The sequence below is a fragment of the Dioscorea cayenensis genome, chromosome 19 (genome assembly GCF_009730915.1).
Source record: "Dioscorea cayenensis subsp. rotundata cultivar TDr96_F1 chromosome 19, TDr96_F1_v2_PseudoChromosome.rev07_lg8_w22 25.fasta, whole genome shotgun sequence".
In the NCBI taxonomy this organism is placed as follows: Eukaryota; Viridiplantae; Streptophyta; class Magnoliopsida; order Dioscoreales; family Dioscoreaceae; genus Dioscorea; species Dioscorea cayenensis.
In genome coordinates, this window is record NC_052489.1 from 883479 (window position 1) to 908084 (window position 24606).

The 24606-nt window shown below is 36.7% G+C and overlaps 5 protein-coding genes across 5 annotated transcripts; all 5 read right to left on the bottom strand.

Moving 5' to 3' along the window:
• Positions 1-59: 59 nt before the first annotated feature.
• Positions 60-2074, bottom strand: LOC120249494 (flavonoid 3'-monooxygenase CYP75B137-like). The gene is made up of 2 exons (XM_039258022.1): positions 1154-2074; positions 60-871 (listed from the first exon to the last, which is right to left on the bottom strand). The coding sequence occupies exons 1-2, from the start codon at positions 2054-2056 to the stop codon at positions 224-226; spliced, it is 1551 nt and encodes a 516-aa protein (XP_039113956.1). The 5' UTR covers positions 2057-2074; the 3' UTR covers positions 60-223.
• A 758-nt stretch (positions 2075-2832) lies between these two features.
• LOC120249736 (protein LEO1 homolog) lies at positions 2833-9931 on the bottom strand. Its single transcript, XM_039258356.1, is given in 13 exon segments — positions 2833-3294; positions 3532-3683; positions 3889-3921; positions 3923-4129; positions 4246-4359; positions 4747-4878; positions 5549-5728; positions 5863-5994; positions 6465-6641; positions 7187-7375; positions 7826-7940; positions 8167-8504; positions 9704-9931. Coding segments are annotated over 12 exon segments (1908 nt in total). The 5' UTR covers positions 9857-9931; the 3' UTR covers positions 2833-3294; positions 3532-3545.
• Positions 9932-12824: 2893 nt separating this feature from the next.
• On the bottom strand, positions 12825-15767 carry LOC120250047. Its single transcript, XM_039258794.1, has 5 exons — positions 15069-15767; positions 14888-14936; positions 14554-14801; positions 14246-14353; positions 12825-13582 (listed from the first exon to the last, which is right to left on the bottom strand). Exons 1-5 carry the CDS (start codon positions 15737-15739, stop codon positions 13354-13356), a joined length of 1305 nt encoding a protein of 434 aa, XP_039114728.1. The 5' UTR covers positions 15740-15767; the 3' UTR covers positions 12825-13353.
• LOC120250046 lies at positions 15688-18733 on the bottom strand. The gene is made up of 3 exons (XM_039258793.1): positions 17706-18733; positions 17480-17616; positions 15688-17127 (listed from the first exon to the last, which is right to left on the bottom strand). Exons 1-3 carry the CDS (start codon positions 18594-18596, stop codon positions 15711-15713), a joined length of 2445 nt encoding a protein of 814 aa, XP_039114727.1. The 5' UTR covers positions 18597-18733; the 3' UTR covers positions 15688-15710.
• Positions 18734-20121: 1388 nt separating this feature from the next.
• LOC120250048 lies at positions 20122-23350 on the bottom strand. The gene is made up of 2 exons (XM_039258795.1): positions 22900-23350; positions 20122-20769 (listed from the first exon to the last, which is right to left on the bottom strand). Exons 1-2 carry the CDS (start codon positions 23213-23215, stop codon positions 20687-20689), a joined length of 399 nt encoding a protein of 132 aa, XP_039114729.1. The 5' UTR covers positions 23216-23350; the 3' UTR covers positions 20122-20686.
• Between the last annotated feature and the right edge of the window lie 1256 nt (positions 23351-24606).

The following is a 24606-nucleotide window of genomic DNA, read 5'->3' on the forward strand; positions in this document are numbered from 1 at the left end:
TATAATTTTGTATTCCTTTACCATGTTAGTATGATGAGTCCTGATAATATTTGCATTGGTTACTTTGGTAATAATAATCAGCATATACTGTACCTTTATACTTATTCACTTGAATCCATACATTTATGCATAGCACAACGTGACAACATCAAAAACTTATTTTCAACCATCACATAGATAAGAGATAGTGGAACTATGATGTTGTGTGCCACCTTGTCAAAAGCTAGAATATAACACTATAAGCATCCTTATTAAGCCTGGGAATTGGATTGGCCATCAAGGGAACAGCCCTCTGCACTGTGAGTCCATAAGCCTCCTCCATGTCCAACTTCTCCGCGGTCATTCCCTCCGGCAAGGCCCAATCAAAAGCGTGCACCAGTGTGGCTGTCATAAACTGGACCATCTTCCACCCCAAGCTCAGCCCGGCGCACACCCTCCTTCCAGCACCGAAAGGTATCAGCTCGAAGTCACTCCCTTTAACCCCGACATGAGCGTGCTTGCCGCCGGGGAGGAATCGATGTGGGTCGAACTCGAGTGGGTTCGGCCAGACTTCGGGGTCACGGGCTATCGCCCATACGTTAACAAAGAGTGTGGTTGACTTAGGTATTTGGTACCCGGCAACTTGGCATGTCTCGGATGCGATACGTGGGAGGGAGAGTGGTGTTGGTGGGTGGAGACGGAATGTTTCTTTGATGATGGCTTGCATGAGAGGGAGTTTGTGGAGATCGGAATCTGCCACAAGTCTGCCATGGCCGATGACTGCATCGAGCTCGCTCTGAGCCATGGTGAGTATGTCTGGGTGCCGTAGTAGCTCGGCCAATGCCCATTCTACTGTGCTTGATGTTGTGTCTGTTCCCGCTGTGAATAAGTTCTGCAAATAAAAATAAAAAATAAATACCAAAGTGTTGTTCCAAGTAACTCTAGGTTGTTTAAGTAATTTAGAATTTATATATATATAGATAATAGAGTGCACAATTTAGGATATCCTACTATATCTAAATCTAACAACTATTGTCAATTCATATACAGTATTAAACAATGTTGATCGGTATAGATAACAATAATTTTGCATTATTTTCTATATAAGTAATAGCTATTAGGTGACCTAACGGTTTTCATCAAACATGGTTAGATAATAGTAGTTAATACGTACCAATAGCAAAGCCTTGATCTCAGTATCATTAAGCTTCCCGCCACCATCTTCAAGCTCTTCCAACGCCAACATCACACTCAACAAATCACCACCACCACCACCACCACCAACATCACTGCGGTGCTCTTCGATGATCTTATCGAAGAACTCATCATACCTTCTATGAAGCTTCTTCATCTTCTTCACCACTCCTTGCAAATCCAATGGCCTCAACCAAGGCACAAAGTCCCCCACATTAAAAACTCCAGCAAGCCTCATGAGCTCCACCACCATTGCCTTAAACTCTCCGGCCTCTCCTTCCTCCTCCTCCGTAAACACTCTCCTCCCAACCGTGGCTCTCGCCAGCGCATTCGTCGCACAAACATTCACCGCCTCTCCGACATTCACTGTCTTCTGCTTCATTTTCATTAGGCCTTCAACAAGCACTCCCAACTCTTCTTCTCTGACACCCCGGAGATCCTCAAGAGCTTTAACGGAGAACAGGTGCAATGAGCAAAGTCGCCGGAGACTGCGCCACCGGGGACCGTAAGGGGCAAAGACAAGGTCTTGGTAGTTGTAGGCAATGTGTTCAGCTCCAGAGTTTGGAGGTCTGTTGGAGAAGTTAGAGTCATGAGTACGAAGAAAGGCGGAAGCCGTGGAGGCGTTGGAGGCGACGACGACGTCGATAGAGCCTAGTCGGAGACGGAAAAGAGGACCATATGTCTTGGAGAGAGCTTGAAGAGTGTGATGAGGTTTTTGGCCTAGTTGTGGGAGGTTGCCTAAGATTGGCCATCCTTTTGGACCTGGTGGCAATGCACCAGTAGTGCTCTTTTTGGTGGTGGTGATGGAGGAGATGAAGAAGAATAAGAAGAGAAAGAGAGAAGAGATAATGATAGTGATGATGAGCAGAAGGAGAGGAGACATTGTAGTGATGTTTTTTTTTTCTTTGTTTTGTGTTTGTTTTTTTGGTGATTGTTTTATAGAGTGAATGATTAGTGATATCCAACGTTCAAGCTAACTTTCATGTGTGGATTGGTAGCTGACGTTTTAGGCCACCCACCGGAAAAGTGTTTAGAAGATGTTTTTTTTTTGGATAAAATTTTCTGTTTATGTTATTGTTTGTGTTTGTAATTGATTTGAGTGATTGTGAAGTAATAATAGATCACTTGCTTTCAATTATTTTTAATACATAAAAATATACATCTTGAAGAAATATAAAGAAACTCAAGCAAGCACTTGTTTTTCTAATGTGCTTAAAAGGGAATTGGCAGATTAAAGCAGTGTTGAATGAATGGTTGTTATAATATGGAGTTTTATTTTTCTGAATTATCTTAATTAGGAAATATATTTTTTAAAACATTAAAAAGTTGAATAATTTGTCTTAAGTTTTTACCGTACATATATACATACAACAACCATTCTATACACTTTATATGTATTCTTTGAATTTTTTTTATATTTCTCTAGAAAGGCAATTAAAGCAGCAAAACCTGAACACAAGAAATGCTAATTTTCAGCAAGCAAACAATTTGAGAAATTAAATTCACAAAAAAAAAAGTGTCATTCAATCAACCTGAATTTTTCAATACTTCAAAATGAAATAAAGATCAGGAAATATCAAGAAGAACTTCATCATAAATAAGAACTCTCTGCTATTCAAAGAGAAATACCAACAATTAAACCAAAACCTTAGATTAAAATATAAGCAAACAACTTCTTTTACATTTTCACCTTAAAATAAATGGTGTAGAAATCCGATTAAAATTCCATACGAATAAATAAAGAACCATTTTAGAGAATCTTGAAATCCCCAAATCCTCTTCCTGTTACAGAACTGAGATGTGACAGGTTTGTTCGATACAAAATTTTCTTTTTAGCTAATTCAGAAATATATAAACCCTAGATCTTTGCCTGCCAATGAAACCGATATAAAGTTTCGCATGCTGTTTCATATCAAACCGGTTGTTTTCAAGAAACTTCGCGGATCATCTTACTTATATAAATGAGCAACCTTCGTAGTGTTATTATGCTCTCACCAGAAGGATTGAAGATCCAAAAGCTTCCTTAAGTAATACAAATAAGCATCTATGTCATCGAAGATGCGAAAGGTAGTGTTTCTGCTACATAAACAATAGCTGCAGCATTTAAATCTGAAGTTGATCCTGTGTAAAGCAGAAATTAATGCAATAACAATAATCTCATCTTCCTTTGTTTATATCTCAAACAGAGATCTGGAAGACAATAGATAGTGGTCATTTATGAGATTGAATTGAAGAGTATGCCGGTAAGCATGATTGTTAAAAAAGCCATCAGTTGTCAAGGCTATTTTATATGCAAGCGCGTAGGTTCAAGACAAAGCATGTAAATATTTTGATAGCTAAACAGTGCGGAAAACTAACCAATGTCATCAGATTCAATCCTCATCAGTGTCATAGACCATGGCCTTTCTGCGATGAGCAGGAGGCCTCCTATCAGGAGAGTCCCCATCCGAATCGATCTCTTTGCGCTTAAGGCTGCTTCGTCCTGTATCCTTAGCCTTGTGCTTTGGTCCCTTCAAAATGAAAAGCATCAGCTATAAAAGTGAATCTTTTTTGCAAAGTATTTTACTTGGCTTTCACCTATTTGTTATAAACTTTCACTTTTATTAATAATTTTCTATGACAGCAGGCTAAAAAGGTCAACTAGGCATCCACCAATGTCATAGTAGGAATAATAATGAGAATAAAAAAAAAATCATGAGAATTGTAATTTATTACCTCATCCTCTTCTTCAGATCCTGTATTACCATCTCCCAGCATCATCTTCTGCCTCTTGGTCCTCATCATACTCATCCTCCAGATCTGGCTCCCCGCGTCTACGAGAAGGTGAATGCTCGATGTCCTCACCTTCACTTTCATACTCCGATTCCTCTCGCTCACTTTCAGAGTATTCTTCCACTGGGCGTCTAGATGGACGAGCTGCAGGCATGGATGGCTTCCGGTGAATGTTCTTGTATGCCTGCAAAAGGCGATTAAAATAGGACCTAGTTACAAATTTAAAGATGAAAACCAAATGCAAGAAAATAACTAGTCATCAACACATGCTGAACCCAAATCTGAAGTACACGAGCTCACCTTCTTTGCATTGATTATGCGTTTTTCAGCCTGAGCCTCTACTTCCATATCTTCTTCAAAGCGATTTCGAGCTGCACTTCTTCGAGAACTATAGTAGTCCTCATGTTCATCATCCTGGGTGGTTAAAGACCACAATATTTAAATAATTTCATTTTTTATAGTTTATTATATGATCTAAAAAACTAAGCAAGTTCAAGTTCCACACACCAAGAGAAATCTTTTAAACTATTTCTTTAAAACAAGTAATAAGTGTCCTTTAATGAGAATGCATGAGCGCAACAAGGAAATGGTGAGGAATGCTGCATATTATAAAGATTTATATATAGAGAGAGACAAACACACATACATATGAGAGAGCAAAACAAAAAATACTTCCACTAATACTGGACAAACTAGACTGTTATCAAGACAAGAAAAGTAACAAATACTTGAGGTTTATTTTAAATGTTTATTGGAAATGCAGCGGACAAAAAATCAATAAGATATACAACAGAAGCAGACCTCTTCTGATGCTTCCTCCAAAAGCCCTGGAGAAAGTTGCCGTCCCTTATCATTAGGTGGTACATACTTGCGGTTTACTTTTTCTCGTTTCCGATGAAGAAGCTCATTGGCCCTAATAGTTTGGCCTTCAGCCTGACAATTAGTTTCTAGCATTAGATCACAGTGTGCCATAAGGCAAAATGCAAGTTAAATTTAAGTAAAAGGTAAAATAAACCACAAATTCGCTACAAATGTCAGTAAGCAGAATTCAGACCATAAATCCAAGCTTACAGTATAATTTGACTGATTAATTACAAGAACCAACAAATGATAATAAGCATGAAGAAAAAAAAAATCCAATAACACGTTGAAAGAATCAGTCAATACATGGACTTCGAAGGTGTGGGGGATTGCTAGGCACAGGATAATCCCAGTGTGTTTCATACCTTGATTACAGAATATAGAACTTTCTATAATGAAATAGAAAAATAAAACATGGAAAGATCAATCAACAAATGAAATAAAGTTAAAGAGCATGAGGAATTTAAGTTCAAGAAGGCCTCTGAACTGATTTTATAAGAACCAATGCTGGTTACTTCATAATACAACTTTTTTTTTTGACAAAATACTTCATAATACGACTTTGGTAGGCTGACATACTCAATTATTATATAAATTAAATTCATGCAACTAGGGAATAGATGAATCCTGTTTACCAGACACCAAAACAGAATGGAAATTCTACCTGATAATAAGCTTGAAACAAATGGAAAATATTGATCATCTATCAGTAAATGAAGCTGCAAATGAAAACATTAATTACCTTCTCCTTTTCTTCCTTCTCCTTCTCTGGATCAATATCTGTTATACAATTTTTCACCTTGTAAACCTTTTTATGCCTTGAATCAACAAGTGCAGTTAATAGGCGATGAGACTTTGATGATAAGGAAGATGGCATAAACCTCATCTTCCTTAAAAGCCTCCCTTGTGATTGCAAAATGCCCTGCATTAGTAGCAAAATGTGGATAGGCTATCCGCAACAAATACCAGTAGATTGTGTCGAACAAAAGCATCACAACAATCATTGAAATAAATTGACAGAAATGGATAGAATTATGGATAAAACATCTGAAGCACCTTTCCATGTCTAAGAAAAAGATGGGTATGATCATGATGTGCTTCATGGACAGATATGTTGAGAACTTCATTCCCAATTAGCAACTGTAAACTTCCATCTTCCCACTCCACAAAACGAGCATTGCTTTCATACTGTAAATAAAATAAAATAAAATCTTCAAGTTACACAAAAGGAAACAGCTGAGACAAGGCTTCAAGTATTTGCAGCACCAAAAATAAATCAGTAAATAAAGCAAATGTTTAACATGACTGGCATGGATAAAGATGCATGTAAATAGATCAATCAACATATTGACAATGAAATCAATGGTTGAAAGCAAAACCTGACTGCTGCATGCTAAATTATTAGATGATAAAGAATAATATCAACAAACTGCTCCTCATATGACCGCATGATGTAAAATAAGGGACCACTTGGTGCATAACCTACAAATTGCTTATGGAACACATCCAAAAGTTCGAATTCTGATATACAGCTATCATAAAGAGTGGATTAAAAATAACAAGAATACAGTCCATACAAAATAATCTATCAGGAGGAATATCTTAATTTTGTGATGTAAATGGGAGAAGGCAACGAGGAGATAACAATACACACTTACAGCAGTTGTGCCATCAGAGTTCCTAGTACGTCTCCAGCGTACAATATTGTCCTCTAGACGTATACGTTTCTTTGTTCCGGATTCATCTGTGACAAATACATCCTCTTCCACATATGTCTTTGGATCAAATGGCTTTGGCTCTATGCCCATGATGTTAGACACTTTGATCATGTTCATCTGCAAGAAAGAACTTTTTGAATAAGATTGCTGCCAGTTAAAAACTCGGAAAATTAACCAGCAGATAAAATCTTCTTCATGTCCAGTTGAACACTATCCATAAGAAATTAAATAAGAAAAATAGTTCAGGCTTCTTCACTATCAACAGGAAGTATAAGAATCAACAATAGCAAGAGAATAGGCCAAAGAGAAGATGAAGATAATGCATGTTGGTACAGCATGCACTAAAATAATTGTTGGACTAAACTATGAAGGCAGGAACAGGAATGGATTTGAAGAAATGAACAAAAGTAGCACTATGAACATCAAATCAGGGTCAAATCATACCAGTTGTTGAAGAATAAACAAATTCCTGGCACAACAACGAAAGAAGCAGATGAGATAGTACATAGAAGCAATACAGTCAATGAACTAGTTATTACAGAATTATTGTCAGCTGACAATAGATAAGATTAAAATTTAAGGATAGAGCATAAACTTTAGAACTGGGTTCTTCACTTCAATTTTCAAGGTATCATGGTGAATAATGGAAGATAATGACTCACCCTGTCAGGTGGACCAGGAGGTCGACATAGTGGGACCTCTATTTCAAGAGGTGGGCCAACTGGCTTTTCTTTTGGTTTCTGTTCAAGGTTCTCTTCTTCCTCAGATTCGTATGGGGCATCTTCATCAGGCACAACATCTTCGGGTCTCATCACCTTCTCATAACCACCTTCCTCCTCCATAGGGGATCTCTAGCAGAAGAAAGATAAATAAATAAGGTGACGCCATCAAAGAAACAGCAAGGAAAAACAAAAATTGGTAGATTTACATAGGAATACTGTGTTTCATCTCATAGACTATTAGTATCCTAAGAAAAACTTAGATGAGCATGCTATGAACAATGTTGTCAAATAACAAAAACACATAACTTGATTCTAGATTCAGAAGGAAGCTTTCAGGAAATATTAGATCTCAAGCCAGCTTTTGACAGCTATTATTACTTGTTTCTCTAGCTTATAAGTTATATTTTATATGATATGAAATTAAAACTCCCTGGTAATTCGTATTGACATGAACAAATGATTGTCATTGTCTAAATATTTTTTCCAATATATGTCAGAAACAGGAACAAATTTTGGCCGTCTAGAGCATAACTTATCACATTAAAGAAAAAAAACACATAAGATCATGCATTGACTCACATGAGAATCTTGTTCCAATTCATTGTGAGTAGGATACTCATCAGGTTCCTCCTCATCAGAATCTCCAAAGACATCACGGACAACTTCATTATCATCTTGCTCCATTGGTGATCTGCTGCAGATTATTTGGAATCATGCGGTCACAAATATTGCGCAAATGATCATCTAAGAAAGGAAATAATATTATCCCAAAGATAAGGTACGATACTGTACACAGAAGAATAATCACACCAACACAAGCACGTCTAATAGACTATTTAACAAGTGTATGAAGCAAAGCAACTTTCTTTTATGAAAAGAGTAGAAACAATGCAAGGCAAAAGGGTGTAATTAAAGTTTACCTTTGTGTTCTTGTTTGATCAACCTCCTCATCTTCATGGTCGTTATCAGCATATTGGTTTTCATCAGATCCCTCACTTTCACTAGCAATTACTTCCCTTCTCCTACTTGTCACCACCCTTTGCCCATAACCTTCCTCTTCACTTTCAGCATCTTTTTCTCCACTCTCAACCTTTTGCTCACTGATTCCTCTCTCTGGAGAACTCTGAGCTCTTTCCCCCTCACTGTCTGCTTGTTCAGGATCTACATCATGAACTTCAGGCTCACTTTCCACTTCAATTTCTCCTTGCCCCTCAGTTTCACCGTCGCCCTCAAACTCAGCCTCCCCCTCCCCTTCATCCTGGATAAAAAGGTAATAAAATCCACGCATTATACTTAAAATTTTTTTTTTGCTCCATAGGTTTTGTATATTAAAGAGAGATACCAGGCCATATAAACAGATAAAGTTCACTATAGTTATGCCTGTATACCCTAACTATTCAAATAAATAAATAAATAACAAGCTACTGCACTTCTAGAGTAGAGAACAAATGACAAATCTTTGCCAGGGCCAATTAACATCAACTCATATAGACCAACACAATATGTTAGAAAAATTGCTGAAATGCATACATAATTTGCTTAGTTCCTCTTGTCATCATATGCTTATTTCTCACAAATATAGCTTCTGGCACATGGTTACAGATAATGTGCAACATCGGAATTATATAAGGAAGTTGCTAGTGTAGCAAAAATTGACACAGGTTCACTTCTGAGTAGGTAGATGGGGACTATGATATATAAGTAAACAATGCTTAAACTTGCAGGAAACATTCAGAGAATAATTACACACGTATGGAATAGACTAAACTAGAGACCATGTTTGTCTCCTCAGCAGGGAAGCTTGAAAGAAAGGGGGAGCAATAGGCGGATTACTGAACTTAGCTGAAGAGTAAGGCAATCAACCCTTCAAAAAGAAAATGGACAACCTCCGAGAAGTACCAAGCACACACAAATCTTTTTTGTCATATTCACATCATCACCTAAAGAAAAAACCAGTGACCTATATGACACAATTTCACACTAATCTGATTACTACTTTCCGCATCGCATCTCTTCACCGAGAATACCAAATTTCAGACCAACGAAAAATCAAAACTTTCAACTATTTTTTGAATGCAATTTTTCTTGGAACTTAACACAAGCCCAGGAAATACCTGTTTTTGATCATCAAATACTTCATAGAAGGTTCAATCTTCAAAATCTCATGGCTAAAAACCCAAACCTAGAAAAATTGAACACTTTCACAATTGCGATTCGCTTCTTCTTTTCGCATAAAAACTCTTACAAGGATGCCTGAAACATGTTGGATTCATCCAAAAAAAAAACCAAAACTTGAACTTTTATAATTTTTCTTTCGAATTTAGCACCCCAACCCTAAAATTCCCAAATCCTCAAAATTATCACCAAATGAACAAACAAAATCACGAATTTCACAGATTTCACCACAAAGCAAAGCATAAAACCTAAAACTCAGTTTAAAAAAAACAAGATACATACCGAATGAAAGGCAGGTTGCTGTACAGCAGCATCATGCTCGGAATCAACCTCCTCCTCCTCCTCATCTTCCTCCTCCTCCTCCGACTGGTCCCCGAAGAGGTTCTGCATCATCTGGTTCCTCGTCTCATCCTCGATCTCTCGTCCCCCCGCCATCTCTCGATCTCTCCACCGATCAAATCAACCCCTCTCTCTCCCTCCACTCCAACCTCTCGACCTTCTTCTCTTCTGATTTGCCTTCTCAAAAATAATACTAATAATAATAATAATAATTTTTTTTTTTTTATTTTCCATATCGGATCCGGATTTAGGTTTATCGGATTCGGGTTTGGAGGTTTGATTCAAGAGTTTTGCTTATATACCCCTGAACAAAAGGCAAATAAAAAAATGAATTAAAATTTTTTAAAAAAAATTGGGAATATTTTTATTTGAAAAATGAAGCAGAGTTATAATTCCTTTTTAAAATAAATACAACTAGTGTGCCAAATATAAACTTCACTATTTTAAAAATATTAATTAATAATAATACATGAATCTTTTTTTTCTTTCCTACTGCTGATTTTTTATTTTTATTTTTTAAAAAATATGTAAATATAGGTTTTAAATTGTTTTTCTTAAGAAAAATAAAATAAAATATAATTTTTATTTTTAAAAAAATATAAAACATGAAATTAAACAAAGGCTTCTTTGGTTGTAAAAAGCATAGAACATGAAACTATTGAATATTTAAGTAAATAAATAAAATTGGAGATGATAAAAGAGAAAGATCGAATAAAAATTACAATTATATGTTTGAGAGATATGAAAGAATTAATCAGCCACTCTTCTTTCACTGTTCTAGATTAAGGTTGATAGTTTTTTTTTTTCATAATACCGCATTTAAATTTTTTTATTTAACTCTTTTAAAAAAATTTGGAAAATTGATATTTTTAGCGATGCTATCTATTTGGTCTTTGACCCATTGAGAACCTTGTAAGATCATAGACATCTCCCAAAAACGTACTTTTGATATTTATAAAAAATTAAATTTAAAAATCACTTACTTAAATGATTTAAATTTTTACTACTTTGGCGAACCGTTAAAGGTTCATAATAAAGATTTTTAACAAAGATTTTTAACAGACATGTATGTATATGTATATAGCTCTAAAAATTTTTAGTGCACGTATACCTAAAAAAATTATATATATATATATATTATAATATATTTAATATTAACGAACACAATGAACAACCTTTGCAATAAAGTAATGGTATTTTCATTCGACCACTTCCTACTTGAAAATCAAAAGTTCGAATCAAATACAATGAACAACAAATGAGTTTAGATAGATGATCGAGACAAATTTAAATACAATGAATGTCTCAATACGTTTAATTAATTCTTTATGTGAGTTTAAACAATTCACATACATCGGATTCAAAGAGTCGATTTAATAAAAGTATACAACTACGCTATTAATTATTAATTAAGTTATTCATCCTCAGTTTAAGCTTAGCTCAAAAGAACACAAGAAAAATCTTTAGCTGTATGCACGTAAAAACACGTTGCATGGCAATCAATCATTCCGTTATATATATAATTATAATACTTTAGGGCCTTAGATACGACAAAAGACCACGTAATTCTCATGCACGTAAAAATCCCAAATATCCCCAAATTAAAAAAATAAAAAAATAAAAAAATAAAAAAAGAAAAAGGTACTTGCATCCTCTTACTTCCTTTTTAGGGTAACCCAATCAAATGTCAAGATATACAATATATATATATATATATATTACCATTCATTCACTCATTTTTCTCTCTCTTTTTCTTCCTCTCAAGAAAATGTCATCACCAAAAAATGGCTCCAATGATAAAAAATATTCATCAGATAGCACTGATGAGTACTACAATTCTGAAGATCCTGCAAAGGATGATGTGATCAATAAACCAGAAGAGAAGAAATCCAAGGATGGTGCCCTCCAAATCTCCATCAAAAAGAGGGGTTGCACTTCAGAGGAGACTGATAAAAATCCCAGCAAGAAAAATCAAAGTTGATGATGATGTTGGTGATGTTGGAAGTGATGTTAGTCGGGAAAGAGTCTGGTGGAGAAGATGATCATGATGTTGAAGATGATCAGGTTGATGACAAGTATGGTGAAGAAGATGATGGTAGTGAAGATGATCAGGATGATAACAACTCTGGTGAAGATGATGATGGTGATGATAGTGAGAGGACTATTACTGATTAGATCTTGGATTGATCTTTTAGTGATGAATAAGTTGTGGTGTGCTTTGTGTTTGGAGGATTGAGTCCTTGTTTTTCTGTGTCTTTTTTTAATAAAGGTCATGATGACCATGGTGTTGATGTTCTTCTTCATCTTTCTCTTGAGTTTTTGGGTGATCTTTTACTGATGAAGAAGTAATATATATATATATATATATATATGATCTGGTTTTTAATTTTTTTTATTTTAGTCAATTTCTGAGATGATTAGTTTTATTTCTGTTGAATGATATATGGTGGTGGTGATGATGATGATGATGATGAAGTTGATCACAGATTAGTTTTTGACATTTTGTGTAGGTCTTTTACTGATGAACAAGTAATAGAGTTGATGGCTCCTGTTATCTTCTTGTTAGAACATTATTATTATTAGTTTCAGTTTAATGTTTTCTCAATAAGAACTGCTAATATATAAGTTCTCAGGTTTTTTATTATTTTATTTTTTTCTGATTTCTGAAATGAGCTCTTTGCTGAATTTCAGTGAGTTTGTTACCTTTGATTTTATTATTATAAAAGAATTAAATTATGAGAATAAGTGCCCAAGAATTTAACATGTTTTACATGCAGTCATACAAGTTCAATTTTGAGCTCTAACAAAAAAATATTTCCCATAAAGACACAATGTAAAATTAAAACTGAAATATAATACAGTTAACGAAATGAAAGCAAAATGAAATAAGGAATATAAAAGAAATCAATTACATTGTTCATTCAATCAAGTAATTTGACGTTCTTTCAAGGGTATAACTGCAAATAAAACTGCATGATCACATTCCATTCTGCTTGAATTTGAAACCAATCCTGTACAATCTCAGTTACAAGTGAAACAAGAAAAAAAAAAATTTGAATTCAAGTCATACACAATCAGTGATCAGTGATTGAGAATGGCAATGATACAATTTGAGAGCATTATTCACCATTTCCCTACACAATTAAGTTAATAACAACGGTATAGTTTCAAGAAATGGCTCGGTCACCTGCACAATATCATTCCGAAGCAAAAATATCAAAAAGATGAGCAGATGTCGATGTTTCCTGAATAACAGGCTAAAGAAAGAGCAATTCTACAGATTACATTAACTAACAAAACCCTTACACTTTGATTTGGCAAAAAGAAAACCCTATTGAAGCCAGATTTTTTTTTTTTAATTCTCCCGAATATACAAAAAGGGGAAAAAAATCTATACTTGCAGTTGAATAGCATGGATTTCAAAAGACGCGCTTTCCCCTGAGGATCCCTTGGCTGCTTGGTACTATATGAAGACCATAGGAACTTCCCGGCCATTTTTAGTTTTCAAATGCACGTCCGAATCATACCAATGAGAGTGAAGGGCAGCCGGATGGTTGTTTTCACTGGCAGAATTAATCAAAATTTTCGAATATCTAGAGTGAAAGACACAACACACCCTCGGGATGATCTCCTGTCATGGGCAGCGCAGTGACGTATCTTTCAGGAAATAACCTGCGAGGGTTGGAGTCAAAGCCTGATGAGCTCTCGACCCCATCTGATTGTCCCCGACCATGGAACTTGCCTAACCGGTTGATAATCGCGAACCTCTCCAAGTCCTGGCACTCAACTCTCAAATCCAAAATTGAACTCCTCTTCTCCAATCTGAGTCATTGGTCAAGATCAGTTCAGAAAAGGCAGCTGCCGAACTATGATAAGAAACTCAAGAACTAAAAAAACAATTGGCTTAAATACCAAATTCAAAGGGAAATATCTCTGCTGAGTTCAAATTCATTCAGTCTTAAATTTTGATTTATTCATTTTTTTTTAACAGGACTGAATATACATGTTCAGAATAGATGGCTCAGCCAGCATATGCTTTGATGACTATGATGATAAATGAACATGTTTGCCAACCCAAAAGGAAAGAAAAAGAGAGAAGACAATTGCACAATAAGGGTGATTAAACAGTGTCTAAGATCATTACATGGATCATTGCAATGTCAGCAAGAAACACTTGTGGAGCAGGGCAAAAACTTAAAATGCCTATTCAATTTGAAATCTGCGACATAATGTAAGGATGATCACCACAAAATTATTGCTTTATCTTCTATATTAAAATAATTACCGCATTCCTTCTTAGCTCTAACAAAATATAGGAAATAATGGATGCTTGGTGTATATGGAAGAATGCAATGATAGCACTGGTGCCATGGTAGTGAAAATAATCAGCATGGAAATGAATAAACATACTTTCTGGATCTAAGATAAAAAAAATACAACAGGAAAAAAGGCAAAAATTATGGAAAATCACATGAGTGCACCTACCTTGAGAAAGCATTTTCAAGCTTGCTAGATCTTTCAACAAAACCTCCCACAGTGTCTGACAAAATATCCTCACCACCTTTCTCAGATGTCTTGGACTTTCCATGCCACCTGCAGATTAAAAGGGCACTATCTAGGTTAAAATATGGCAAAATGGTGAGAGTGGAAGATGTATAGCTAGAAGAGAAGGTGACCCATTTAAAAAGCAGATTATTGAGCAACATATGATGCACCAACACTTCTTCAAATACATTCAGCTTAGTTATGAAGAATGTTGTCGACATGGCAGCCAACAAAATAGTAATAGATACCTGTTTCTCCTGTGTACACATGTACTGGAACAGATGTCTGAACAGGAGATTGCACTACATGAATCCCCCAGTGCTGATCTTGCAACAAAGTACGTCACACTTTCATAAGATGAATTTGCTTTTCCTGCAAGAACAACAGCTGGAGCAGGAGGAAGGAGCAACTGCATTAGCTGAGTGGTCAAGATAAGTCTTTTTCGAGGTCGAGGTATTGATGGACCATCTTCCATCATTTCTGCCTCATCTTCAGCCTGCAGTTAATAATAGACACTAATGAAATCAAGATTACTCATAACATAAAATTGAAATGGCAACTCAAGCTCAATACTCAACGGACCTTCTCGATCAGTCTATTGGAAGCCTGTGACCAATCCAGCTCTGCCACACTGTAAAATTTAATCAAAAAGTAAGATGGCAATGGGACAAAATCGAGATCCTGTTACATGTTCTGCTGTCTTAATGGAAGTTATGATAACAAAATATTCTACAAGCAAATGTGTTGCAGATGATAATCTAACCTGATATCCTGTCTCCTTTGAGCTCCTTGACTCACCTCCTTGTGCCAAGGTAGAGGCTTCATCAGACATTTGCGTTTTTTTTGCCTCAGAACAATACTTTGATCTGGATAACATGGTACTGTTTCATTATCATCTGCTATTGGTGCGCTTCCCCCAAGATTAGTCAAATGACTTATATCACTTCTTAGATTCAACATGTTCTTTTCCATGCCTTCCGAAACTTTAGAAAAGAAATGTTGTTGATTGGCAGTTTCTGCAGTCTTCCCATATTGGTCAAACCACGAAGGAGCCATTTGGGGACTAATGTAGGGGTGCTCACTTCCTCCCATTAAAGCCGGTTTGGAGCTCAGATTAGAAGAATAATTATAAAGATCATGCCTTCCAGAAGAATGTGTTTCTTGGGATGCCTCTCTGCCAAAAGCATGGGAAGAAGCGCTAGGGATTCTATCATCTTTTGAAGGCAAGTGCAGCATTTTCACATCGGTTTGCAATGGACTGTGTGCATGCATTCCTAGTTCCTTATCTGTGGAAGCCCTGGAAACTTCATTCTGCCCAAAAGTAAACATGTGAGATGCCTTTCCATCTAACTGTGCAGAACCCATATCAGCTCCATTGATCCTCTTGCCAAACCTTTTATCTAAATCAGAATCCACACCCTTCATGGCTTGCATTTTGCTGCAGTAAAGAGTAGTTCTGCTGTCGAATATCTGATGGTTTTTGAGTGTTCCCAATACTAGAAGATGCAGCCTTTTGAAAGGATGCATGTGTCTGCAAATCATGGGCTATATTCTGAGTAAGCTTTCCCCTGCTAATTTCTTGCTGGTGTAGACGGACCAAAGACGAAATTGGCAGTGCAGGATTAGCATCTGAAAGATGTTTTGCTGCTGGATCTTGGTCATATAGTACATTACTCACTTTAGAAGGACCATCAGCCTTCCCAATTTGTGGAGAGCAAGTGTCACTAACTGGATCTCCACGACTGACTTCTTGAGAATTACCAGAACATGTAGCAGACCCAGACGGAGAACTTCCCTTTGTATTACGTTGGTGATCTGCTTTTTGTGGAGTCCATGACTTTGTATCCCCACCACTGGTTGATGGAACCATGGACTGATGGGGGATATTAGAAGTAAACTTCTGAGGTAGAACACCTAATATGCGTTGAGCGGATACATTTTTCCAAACGTTATGCAACATACTTGAGAAACCAGCTTGCTTCAGCATACCTGGTATCAGACGTTGCGAGGCTGGCTTTGCTTCTGATTGATGGCCATGTTGGCCTGAACTTCTCAGATGAGAAAAACCAGCACTTGTTGGCTGAGAAAGGCCTGAATGCGGTGAGGATATATGTGAAAAAACACGTGCCTGAGTATCATGCGATGAAGGGAGTCTGAGAGGCAACGTTTTTCCAGCAGCATTTGACATTGAGGCCTGAACATCTTGATCATTGAAGGTACCCAGATATGAGCCATTGGTGGGTCCAAGATGAGAAGAATGCTTAGCTTGTGCACCAAGATCAGAAGAAATATTTGCTGACTGATGCATGGATTCATCTCTGGTTGCATGGGAGAAGCTCTGCTGCTGTTGATTTTCCAAAGAATGAGTAGAGGCAGCAGTAGATGAAGGGTTAAAAGGAGTACATGATTGGGCAGTCCCTTTGTCTGCTTGCCCAGATACATTGAAATTACTATCTAAATTTCCTCTATGACAGGTTTCACTTGCAGGAAGCAAGGATCGTGCAGAAACTGTAGTATCTGACCATTTGTTCTCATTGCTTACTGCCTCTTCATCAAGTTCAATTGCACTTGAATCATGCGAGGAAGCCTTGCAGGGCATGACTTGGGTTGTGGTAGGTGTTTGCCTTTGAGATGGAGGCGCCAATTGTAAGCCAAAACCTTGTGCAGATGACTGGTTGTAGTGTGGAAAGGAAAGGGACCTGTCAGAAACAGTTGCCTTATGGATGTCAGATTGTGTCCTCTGATCATTACAATCAAATTGAGCAGCTGTGTTGCTGTCTCTCGACTGATCCACCTTCTGAAGAAGCTCAAGCATATTTTGGCTGCATAATTAATTATTTGACATTAGCCATAAAACAAATTCGCAAATAAAAAACACATCTAAGCAGAAATCTTTGATCATTTCTAGTCCTTGCACCTGATCATGGAAAGGTTCTTTGAAAGAAATGTAGTAGCACAAAAATCAAAGATAAATAAAATTTATAAAATAGTTTGTTCATAATTATGTCATCTATAAATCTGCACTTCACAAACAAAAAACATCTCCCACACATAGAATAGCCAATAAGTAAAGGTTTGACAAGAAAGCATTTGACATGAAATGGCAATATCCATAAATAAGTGCAGATGAAAATAAGATATCCACTCAAATGGCAATATAAATTAACAAGTTACCTTGCCTGACCCATCTGTTTATGATGGGCCCAATATGGAGTATTCCCATCGAGGGTAGGATCTGGGTAGGGGATAGAGCTCCTAGATGGTGCTTCCTCTTGATCTTTTGCAGTGTTTTGAAAATTTGATGCTTGTCTCTACAAAAAGAGTAAGGAATTATATTTTCTATACCAATGAACACTCAAGCAAAAAGACAATGAACATTAAAAAAAATGGGCCCTATTACCTTGTCCACAATCATGGTATTGTTTGCAATAGCGTTAGGAAAATGCGTTTCCCCAAGGTGGCTCTGATCCTGGTTATTCAATCCTTGGAATTGCCCACCCCCCTGAGGATATGAAGTTGGATCAAGGGCCTCAGCTGACTCCATTTTCGTCCGTATATTTCCCATGGGATGATACCGAAACTTATGCAGCCCCATGCTTTGTTGAGCAGGGAGATCATCTGCCTTTTGATTGCTACCGACAAAATGATGGAGACCGTTTCCAGCAAAGAAGGGACTCTCTCTGGAAACACTCCTGTTGTCAGCAAGCTGGCCAGAATTTGAATGACCAGGGAAACAGCCTTCTTTTAAGGCTGTCTTTGAAATGCTGAACTCTTGGTTGCGGTTGCTATTTTCAGTCAGTCCCCCGTCAACGTTCTTAATGGTTGAGTCCCATGGCTGAAGTCCATTACCAGGCTGATGCTGGTACATGCCAGCAACTTCAGCTCCTTTAGATTTCACATTAGAATGAACAGAAACATGCCTCCCCATATTGACTTTATGAATGTTGTATTCCTGTTGACTGATTTCCTGATTTATTGGCAATGTTCTCGAATTTGCAGCAGCAGGTAAGGTACTTAAATAGGAATCTTGAGATTCTATCCCACCAGTCAAATCAACTGGATTCCCAGCAGATTTGTGCATACCACAATTGTCGTCAGTTTCTGTATGTATTGCTCCATTCACATCACCTTTCTGAGCATGCCATTGTCTACCATTGTCAGCATGGAATGCCAACCGATCATTCGTGTTAGTTTCCATGGGATCATTCATGGGCCAGCCATCAAGTTTATTACCAGTCTGGCCTCTACGACTAGGTGAGGACATGTTTTGTTGATCAGGCCCAACTTCCATTTGAGCTTGAAGGATTTAATTTCATTCCTGAATGATGTGCAGTGTTTATGAACTGCTCATACGCACGTCCCATCCACGCACTAGTAGGAGAATTATCTGATTGCATTTGTGCTTGAAGACCACCTTCCACAAATTGCTTTTGGTGCTGACTCTGATCAAAGTGCTTGACCTCTATATCTTTTGGCATATGATGATAAGACTCATTTGGCATGTTGGGCAGTACTTGATCATTATGCTCATAGATGAACCTTGTATTGGAGGACTGAAGATTTGGGGCAGTATGACAACTAGGGCTCGGTTCTGACTCATGAAAGAGAGCAAAAGATCTCGAAGAAGATGCATTTTGCACATTGCTATCATTCCAACTTCGTTGTTTTGCACTATCATTCACTAAAGCAGAATGATTTCCAGCAGAAAGTTCCAGTTTCTGAGAACTCAGGCCACTCCACTCTTCATGAACTCCAGTCTCACTACTGGAAGCATCTAGCGCATCAAGCATGAGAGCACTCCAGCTTCCACTCTGCACCGTTGGAAATGTACCAAAATAGTCGTTGTCAGCCAAAGAATTTCCATGCATATATTCTCTGGCACTGTTGCCGCTTTTCCCAATAGAACTATCCCAATTGGCATCATCAGCATTGCCAAACAATAGCTTCTCCTCAGTGGGGTCAAGCCTAGATGCAGCATGAGAAGAGCCTGCCTGCACAACCACATTTTCCTGCATACTTTCGGACCACTCAGATTGCACCTGCACATTCTGAAATTCCTGGCCATGAAAACTGGGTAACTGATGAGCCACTTGATGAATGTTTTCTGGTGTAATGCCACTAATTTGATTTTGATTGGGTGCATTCACAAACAAATCATTTCCTTGAAAGCCCTGCTTAGCAAACAAGGCACCATCTTGTGTGTGCCCCTGCTCAGCAAATACAGGTTGGTCACTTTGAGAAGAATTTCTGTTGCCACCTTCCATGACATCATTGGACGCATTAACCATTCCTTGAAAATTGGCATATTGATTCAAGGAAACTCCTGTGTTCGAAACAGGTGTACCATACAAAGACTGGTCGAGCTGATGGGGAGCAAATCCCATTGATCGAATAACTTGACCTTGGTCATTTGAAAAGAAGGGCGCACTAGGAAATCCATACATAGCAGACCCACTAGACTGCACCCAGTTTATGTTACCAGCAAACATATGAGAGCTACTCAATGTCTTGGGCTCACTACCCATGAATTCATTCTGTCTCATATAACTAGATGCACTGCTAACAGGCATGCCATTAAGAAGAGTTGGAAGGCAGTCTACTGTTGCCTGTTTAGCACCAGAAGATAGCTGACCAGCTGCATGTTGTTGCCTTGAAACCTGATTCAGTTGATGGACTTGTTGACGTCGCTGCAACTCTTGTATTTGTTTGTACATTAAGTGCTGTTGCAAGAGCTGAAAGTCATTCGGCCCTGCTTGCTGCCTCGACTGAGGTTGTGACATCCCAGGCTGTTGGCTGCTCATCAGCTGCAGTTAGTTACCAACAAGATCAAACAATCAGAAACCTTCAGCCACAACAGATCTCTCTGAGTTTCTTGTTAAGGCCACAGCTAGATTCAAGGGTTCAAAAAATACATACGTCTTTTGGCATTAACTTGTAATTGTTTGCAACATCACCTCTCCTTGCAACTCTACTTACCTCGAATAAAAAATTTAGAACCAAGATCAACACTGTTCAGACAGCTAACTGTTGCTTTCCGGCAAGCTATTAATGAACGCAGGTTCCAAAGTCAACTGGACAGATTTTGGCAAAAAGAAATTTGAGCACCAAATGCCAGTTCCCTTCAGACCCTGATGAGCTAACCAAAATTGTCATACATTTGGCAAGTGAATTGACAACATGGCTATGAAGAGGTGAAAATTATTCAAGAAAATGCCTGATCCTGGGTATGTCAATATTTATATATGCACTTTGAGAAAATTTGCTTCTGGAAAGAACAAGCTAGTAGTTTTTGTCCATAGGTAACAAAGTCCCGCAGCTAATGTCAGAAAAAACCAATGACAAATCTGTCTTGCTCAAAACAATTGCAAATTGTCAATAACTTCACTTCCAGGCATAGAGAAGGCAACTTGCAGAGATAAGGGACAACACTCTCCGTGTTCTCAACAAATAATACAGTGAGGAATCTGCCAAACAAAAGAAATCTATCTTATCAGTGTTTAGAAGGTTCTCTTCATAAGATAAAAGCAGATGATGAGTGGAAAATAAAACATGTTAGACTCTTACAAGCTCAAAGTCAAAATAGTTGCCCTGTTATCTGGAACAGTTGCTAAGCAGGTAAACTAAACTGCATGATACAGTACTACTCTTTTTCAACGCCATCCTCCGCCAACTATAGTTTATGTAAATATTTAACCCATTTTAAGTTCCTCAAAGTATATGAATCATTTTTATTACCTAGAAAATTAATTGAGAACATCATAACCATTGTAAGAATATAAATCACAAAGCACATTTTTGAAACAGTGAGTAAAATGACAAAAATAATAAACAACAAAAATAAACCGACATACAGTATTATGAAGGTATGGTGCAACTGTACAAATGCAGTGATTTGATACCACTGCTCATTGGTTAAATGCACAGCTTAGGTCAGGTTTCCTATGCCTGCTTCATACTCTAACCAGGAAAGGGGCATGTGTACAAAAAGACAAAGTTCTGCAGTAGCGTTAGTATCATTCAATTATACCTTTTTTGGTTTAAGGTTTGTCAGTGTGTGCATCATTCAATATCTCTGGACCGCATAAAAAATGTTGTTGGGTGCTGAAAAAAATGCCCACAAAGAGCAAGAGTATCTCTTGAAACACAAATACAGTAGCCTATACACAGATGAAAATATCTGGCAATGCACCAAAAGAATTTGCAGACAGTTCACAGCATCAGACCTTGGTTGAGACATTGCACCAGATAAATAAACATGAACAACAGCATCGTTTTTCAACAAACATGATTAGTCTAGTATTAGAATCTAATCCTATGACCAAGCAATGTTGATAATTTAAAAGGCATGAAAGTCAAACTTTTGATTCTTGCAATGAAAAGTCAAATGAGGATCCAAGTAACTTGGGATGGTTTCCTAGTTAAAAACTTGTATCTTTCCCAGCTAACAAACCATCGAGCAAGCACTCCTAAAGCTGGAGAGGGTAACATTGCTAAAGACAAAAAAGCCCCAAAGGTTTGGAATGGCATTACAATGAAAAAGTTTTTCCATGTGTCAGAACTAAAATATAAAAATAAATTCCCTCAATAAATCCAAAGTTAAGCAATGCCGTTAGGCAAGAAAGGCTTGCATGGTGAGGTCAAAAAGGTTACTAAGAAAGAGGTGATCCTCTTAGAAAATATTGTGAGGCATATCATACAAATATACAATACATATGTTACTTTGAGATTAGTCAATTACAAGATAAATATATAATTCAAGACAAAATTCTTAATTCAAATCATATCCTGTAGTTCACTAGTGCTAAAGCAACCTGTGTCTGGTATGAAAGACCTCACAATATTTTTGTTGTCCCCAAGAAAATGAAAAAGGACCAAAAGAACTCTGATTAATGTGCATTGATGAACTCATAGTAATAAATAACATGAAGCATTTTTTTATTAATGAAAAATATGAGAAAATGTAACACACATTTTCCAGAATGCCAAATGGTTTGTTAAACATCCAGAGTCCAGCAGAAAATCACTTTAAGTTTTGCTACCTTGCACACTCCCTACCTCATGACTAAAATCTACGAAAAATTACAAAACAAAAATTCTTCAACTCACATTTAAGGTAGTGTGTATTTACATGAGTTCTCCACTCTAAATTCACATAGAAGGCCATATACTAGAGAGAGAGAGAGAGAGAGAGAGAGAGAGAGAGAGAAAGAGACAGAGAGAGAGAGAGAGAGAGAGAGAGGAAAAAAAAGAGCTAATTTCCAGATTCAGATTTCTGTTAATCTTTACAAGCAGGCTTACTAATGTCTTGCCACCATATTCAAATGCAAAATAAAAATGTTATCTTTCAGAAACCAACTACATTCCAACAACAAGGAGACCAAGTACCACAACCTACATTTGAGCAGAAAACAACCTAGCAGTTCAAAACTAAGCACCTCTGTGCACTAGGACAGAAGCAAACTCAAGCACTACATTTCTCAAGAAAATACGTAAAAGCAGCAGTCAGCACGCTTCCAGATCCTAAAGCTGCCACCTTTAGCAAGTCACCCACATCCGCACTCCAAAAAAATTCGAAGCATTAAAGCCAAACTAACCTTCAAATCCGCAGATGAGCATTAACCGCAAAATATCCCCCGCCATCCCGTGAACCCAAATCCCAAAACTTTTTACCAAATTAGGGCACGCGCTCCAATCCAGGTCCTTCAGCAAGCCTCTGAAAGAGCAAGTGTCTACCCCAGAGCGCCAATTAACCCTGGAAAACGAACGCGCAGCGAAGCTTGACCCCGATCGACCAAAAAAAAAATTTAGGGATTTCGTCCAGAAAAAAAGGCGGCGGCGCTTGGGCAGATGATTCTCTCCAACAATGGCGATCAAGAGTAAGCGCTGCAGGGTAGAGCTAGAGTTTGCCATTCGAGAGCTAGGGTTAGGGTTTGGTTCCGTAATGGCATTGGAGCTCGCTCCCTCGAAGGGGAGAGGCGCAAAGATAAAGTGATCGATTAATAGTGCGAGATTTTCAAGGAAGAGAGGAAGAAGGCTCCGGTTCAGACCGAAATGAACCGGAATTTTGAACCGGTTCAATGAACCCATTAATTTTTCTACAATTATTTTTATTTTATTTTTATGATAAGTTAATTGCTATTTTTAAATAATATTTGGAAATAAATATTCTGATTTATTATCATATATTTATATGTAATTAATGTAAATAATTAATGGATATTTATTCATTTTGGACAATTTATTTATCAAATTTAATTTTCTAAATATATATCTCAGTGGTGGATATATTATATTAAAAAAATATTTGTAAGTCAAAGGCTTATATACATTTGTATACACTTACACTTAAAAGAAAACATACGATAATAATTGAAAAGTTCATGATATCATGTACAAAAATTATATATATATATATATATAATTTATAGACTGACATTACGCTCAAAGGATGGTCACTCTTTCTCTTACCATGATGCGAGCTCAATTCATTTTTTTCACAATATTAGTTAAAATGAGTGATTTATTCATCTTATTATATATATATATATATATATATATTGGTAAAGGGATATATGAAAATAATTTTATAATAGTCTAAATTATTTTTAATCAATATTGTTTTTTTATGATAACTTTTGTTCTTTATATTGATTTTCAAAAGTCATGCACGATAAACCAATCCATGCATAGTACTAAAAAAAGCCATATTGACAATTATCTATAATACATGATATAAAAATACAATTAAGTAAAAAACATTGTTAGGTTATCATGACAAATACTTTGACTAAATTTGCAACTAAGAGTTATTATTGATTGGGATGAACAACTATCTAATAAGTTAAGTTTTTTTTTCATATTATAATTGTTAAAACGATTTGAAGAAAATTTTTTAAAAATTTTTAATGGTGATATGAGGGAGTTGTTTGATTTAATATCACAATGGAATTATACTTGTTTCTTGATATGCAGGGGCGAAGAAAAAGATTGCAATTTGCAGGGAGTGGGCAAAATACAAACTAAAAAAATAAAAAAATTTAAATTTAAATTTAAAAATTATTAATTTAGCCATAAAAATATAGTTTACTTTGTGTAACATTAGCTTTTATATTGGATAGATAGGATAAAAAAAGCATTTTTACTTGCAATATAGAATTCAAACGATTTAAAAATATAGGTACAAAAAAACTAGACAATGAACCAAATTAAAATAATAATATATGAAGCAAACTTCTCGATGTTGGTTTCATTATCTATTTAAATAAAAAGGATATTTTTAACATAATTAACTTTTCATTGTT

Coding starts and splice junctions, on each gene's coding strand:
- LOC120249494 (XM_039258022.1), bottom strand. CDS start 2,056: ATGTCTCCTCTCCTTCTGCTCATCATCACTATCATTATCTCTTCTCTC. Junction 872..1,153: donor AGATCAAGGCTTTGCTATTG/GTACGTATTAAC, acceptor TTTTATTTGCAG/AACTTATTCACAGCGGGAAC.
- LOC120250047 (XM_039258794.1), bottom strand. CDS start 15,739: ATGCAAGCCATGAAGGGTGTGGATTCTGATTTAGATAAAAGGTTTGGC. Junction 14,802..14,887: donor CCAATAGACTGATCGAGAAG/GTCCGTTGAGTA, acceptor TATTAACTGCAG/GCTGAAGATGAGGCAGAAAT. Junction 14,354..14,553: donor TGTGTACACAGGAGAAACAG/GTATCTATTACT, acceptor TTTAATCTGCAG/GTGGCATGGAAAGTCCAAGA.
- LOC120250046 (XM_039258793.1), bottom strand. CDS start 18,596: ATGGAAGTTGGGCCTGATCAACAAAACATGTCCTCACCTAGTCGTAGA. Junction 17,617..17,705: donor ATACCATGATTGTGGACAAG/GTAATAGGGCCC, acceptor CTCTTTTTGTAG/AGACAAGCATCAAATTTTCA. Junction 17,128..17,479: donor AAACAGATGGGTCAGGCAAG/GTAACTTGTTAA, acceptor TTAATTATGCAG/CCAAAATATGCTTGAGCTTC.
- LOC120250048 (XM_039258795.1), bottom strand. CDS start 23,215: ATGGCAAACTCTAGCTCTACCCTGCAGCGCTTACTCTTGATCGCCATT. Junction 20,770..22,899: donor GCTCATCTGCGGATTTGAAG/GTTAGTTTGGCT, acceptor TTTGTTTGGCAG/ATTCCTCACTGTATTATTTG.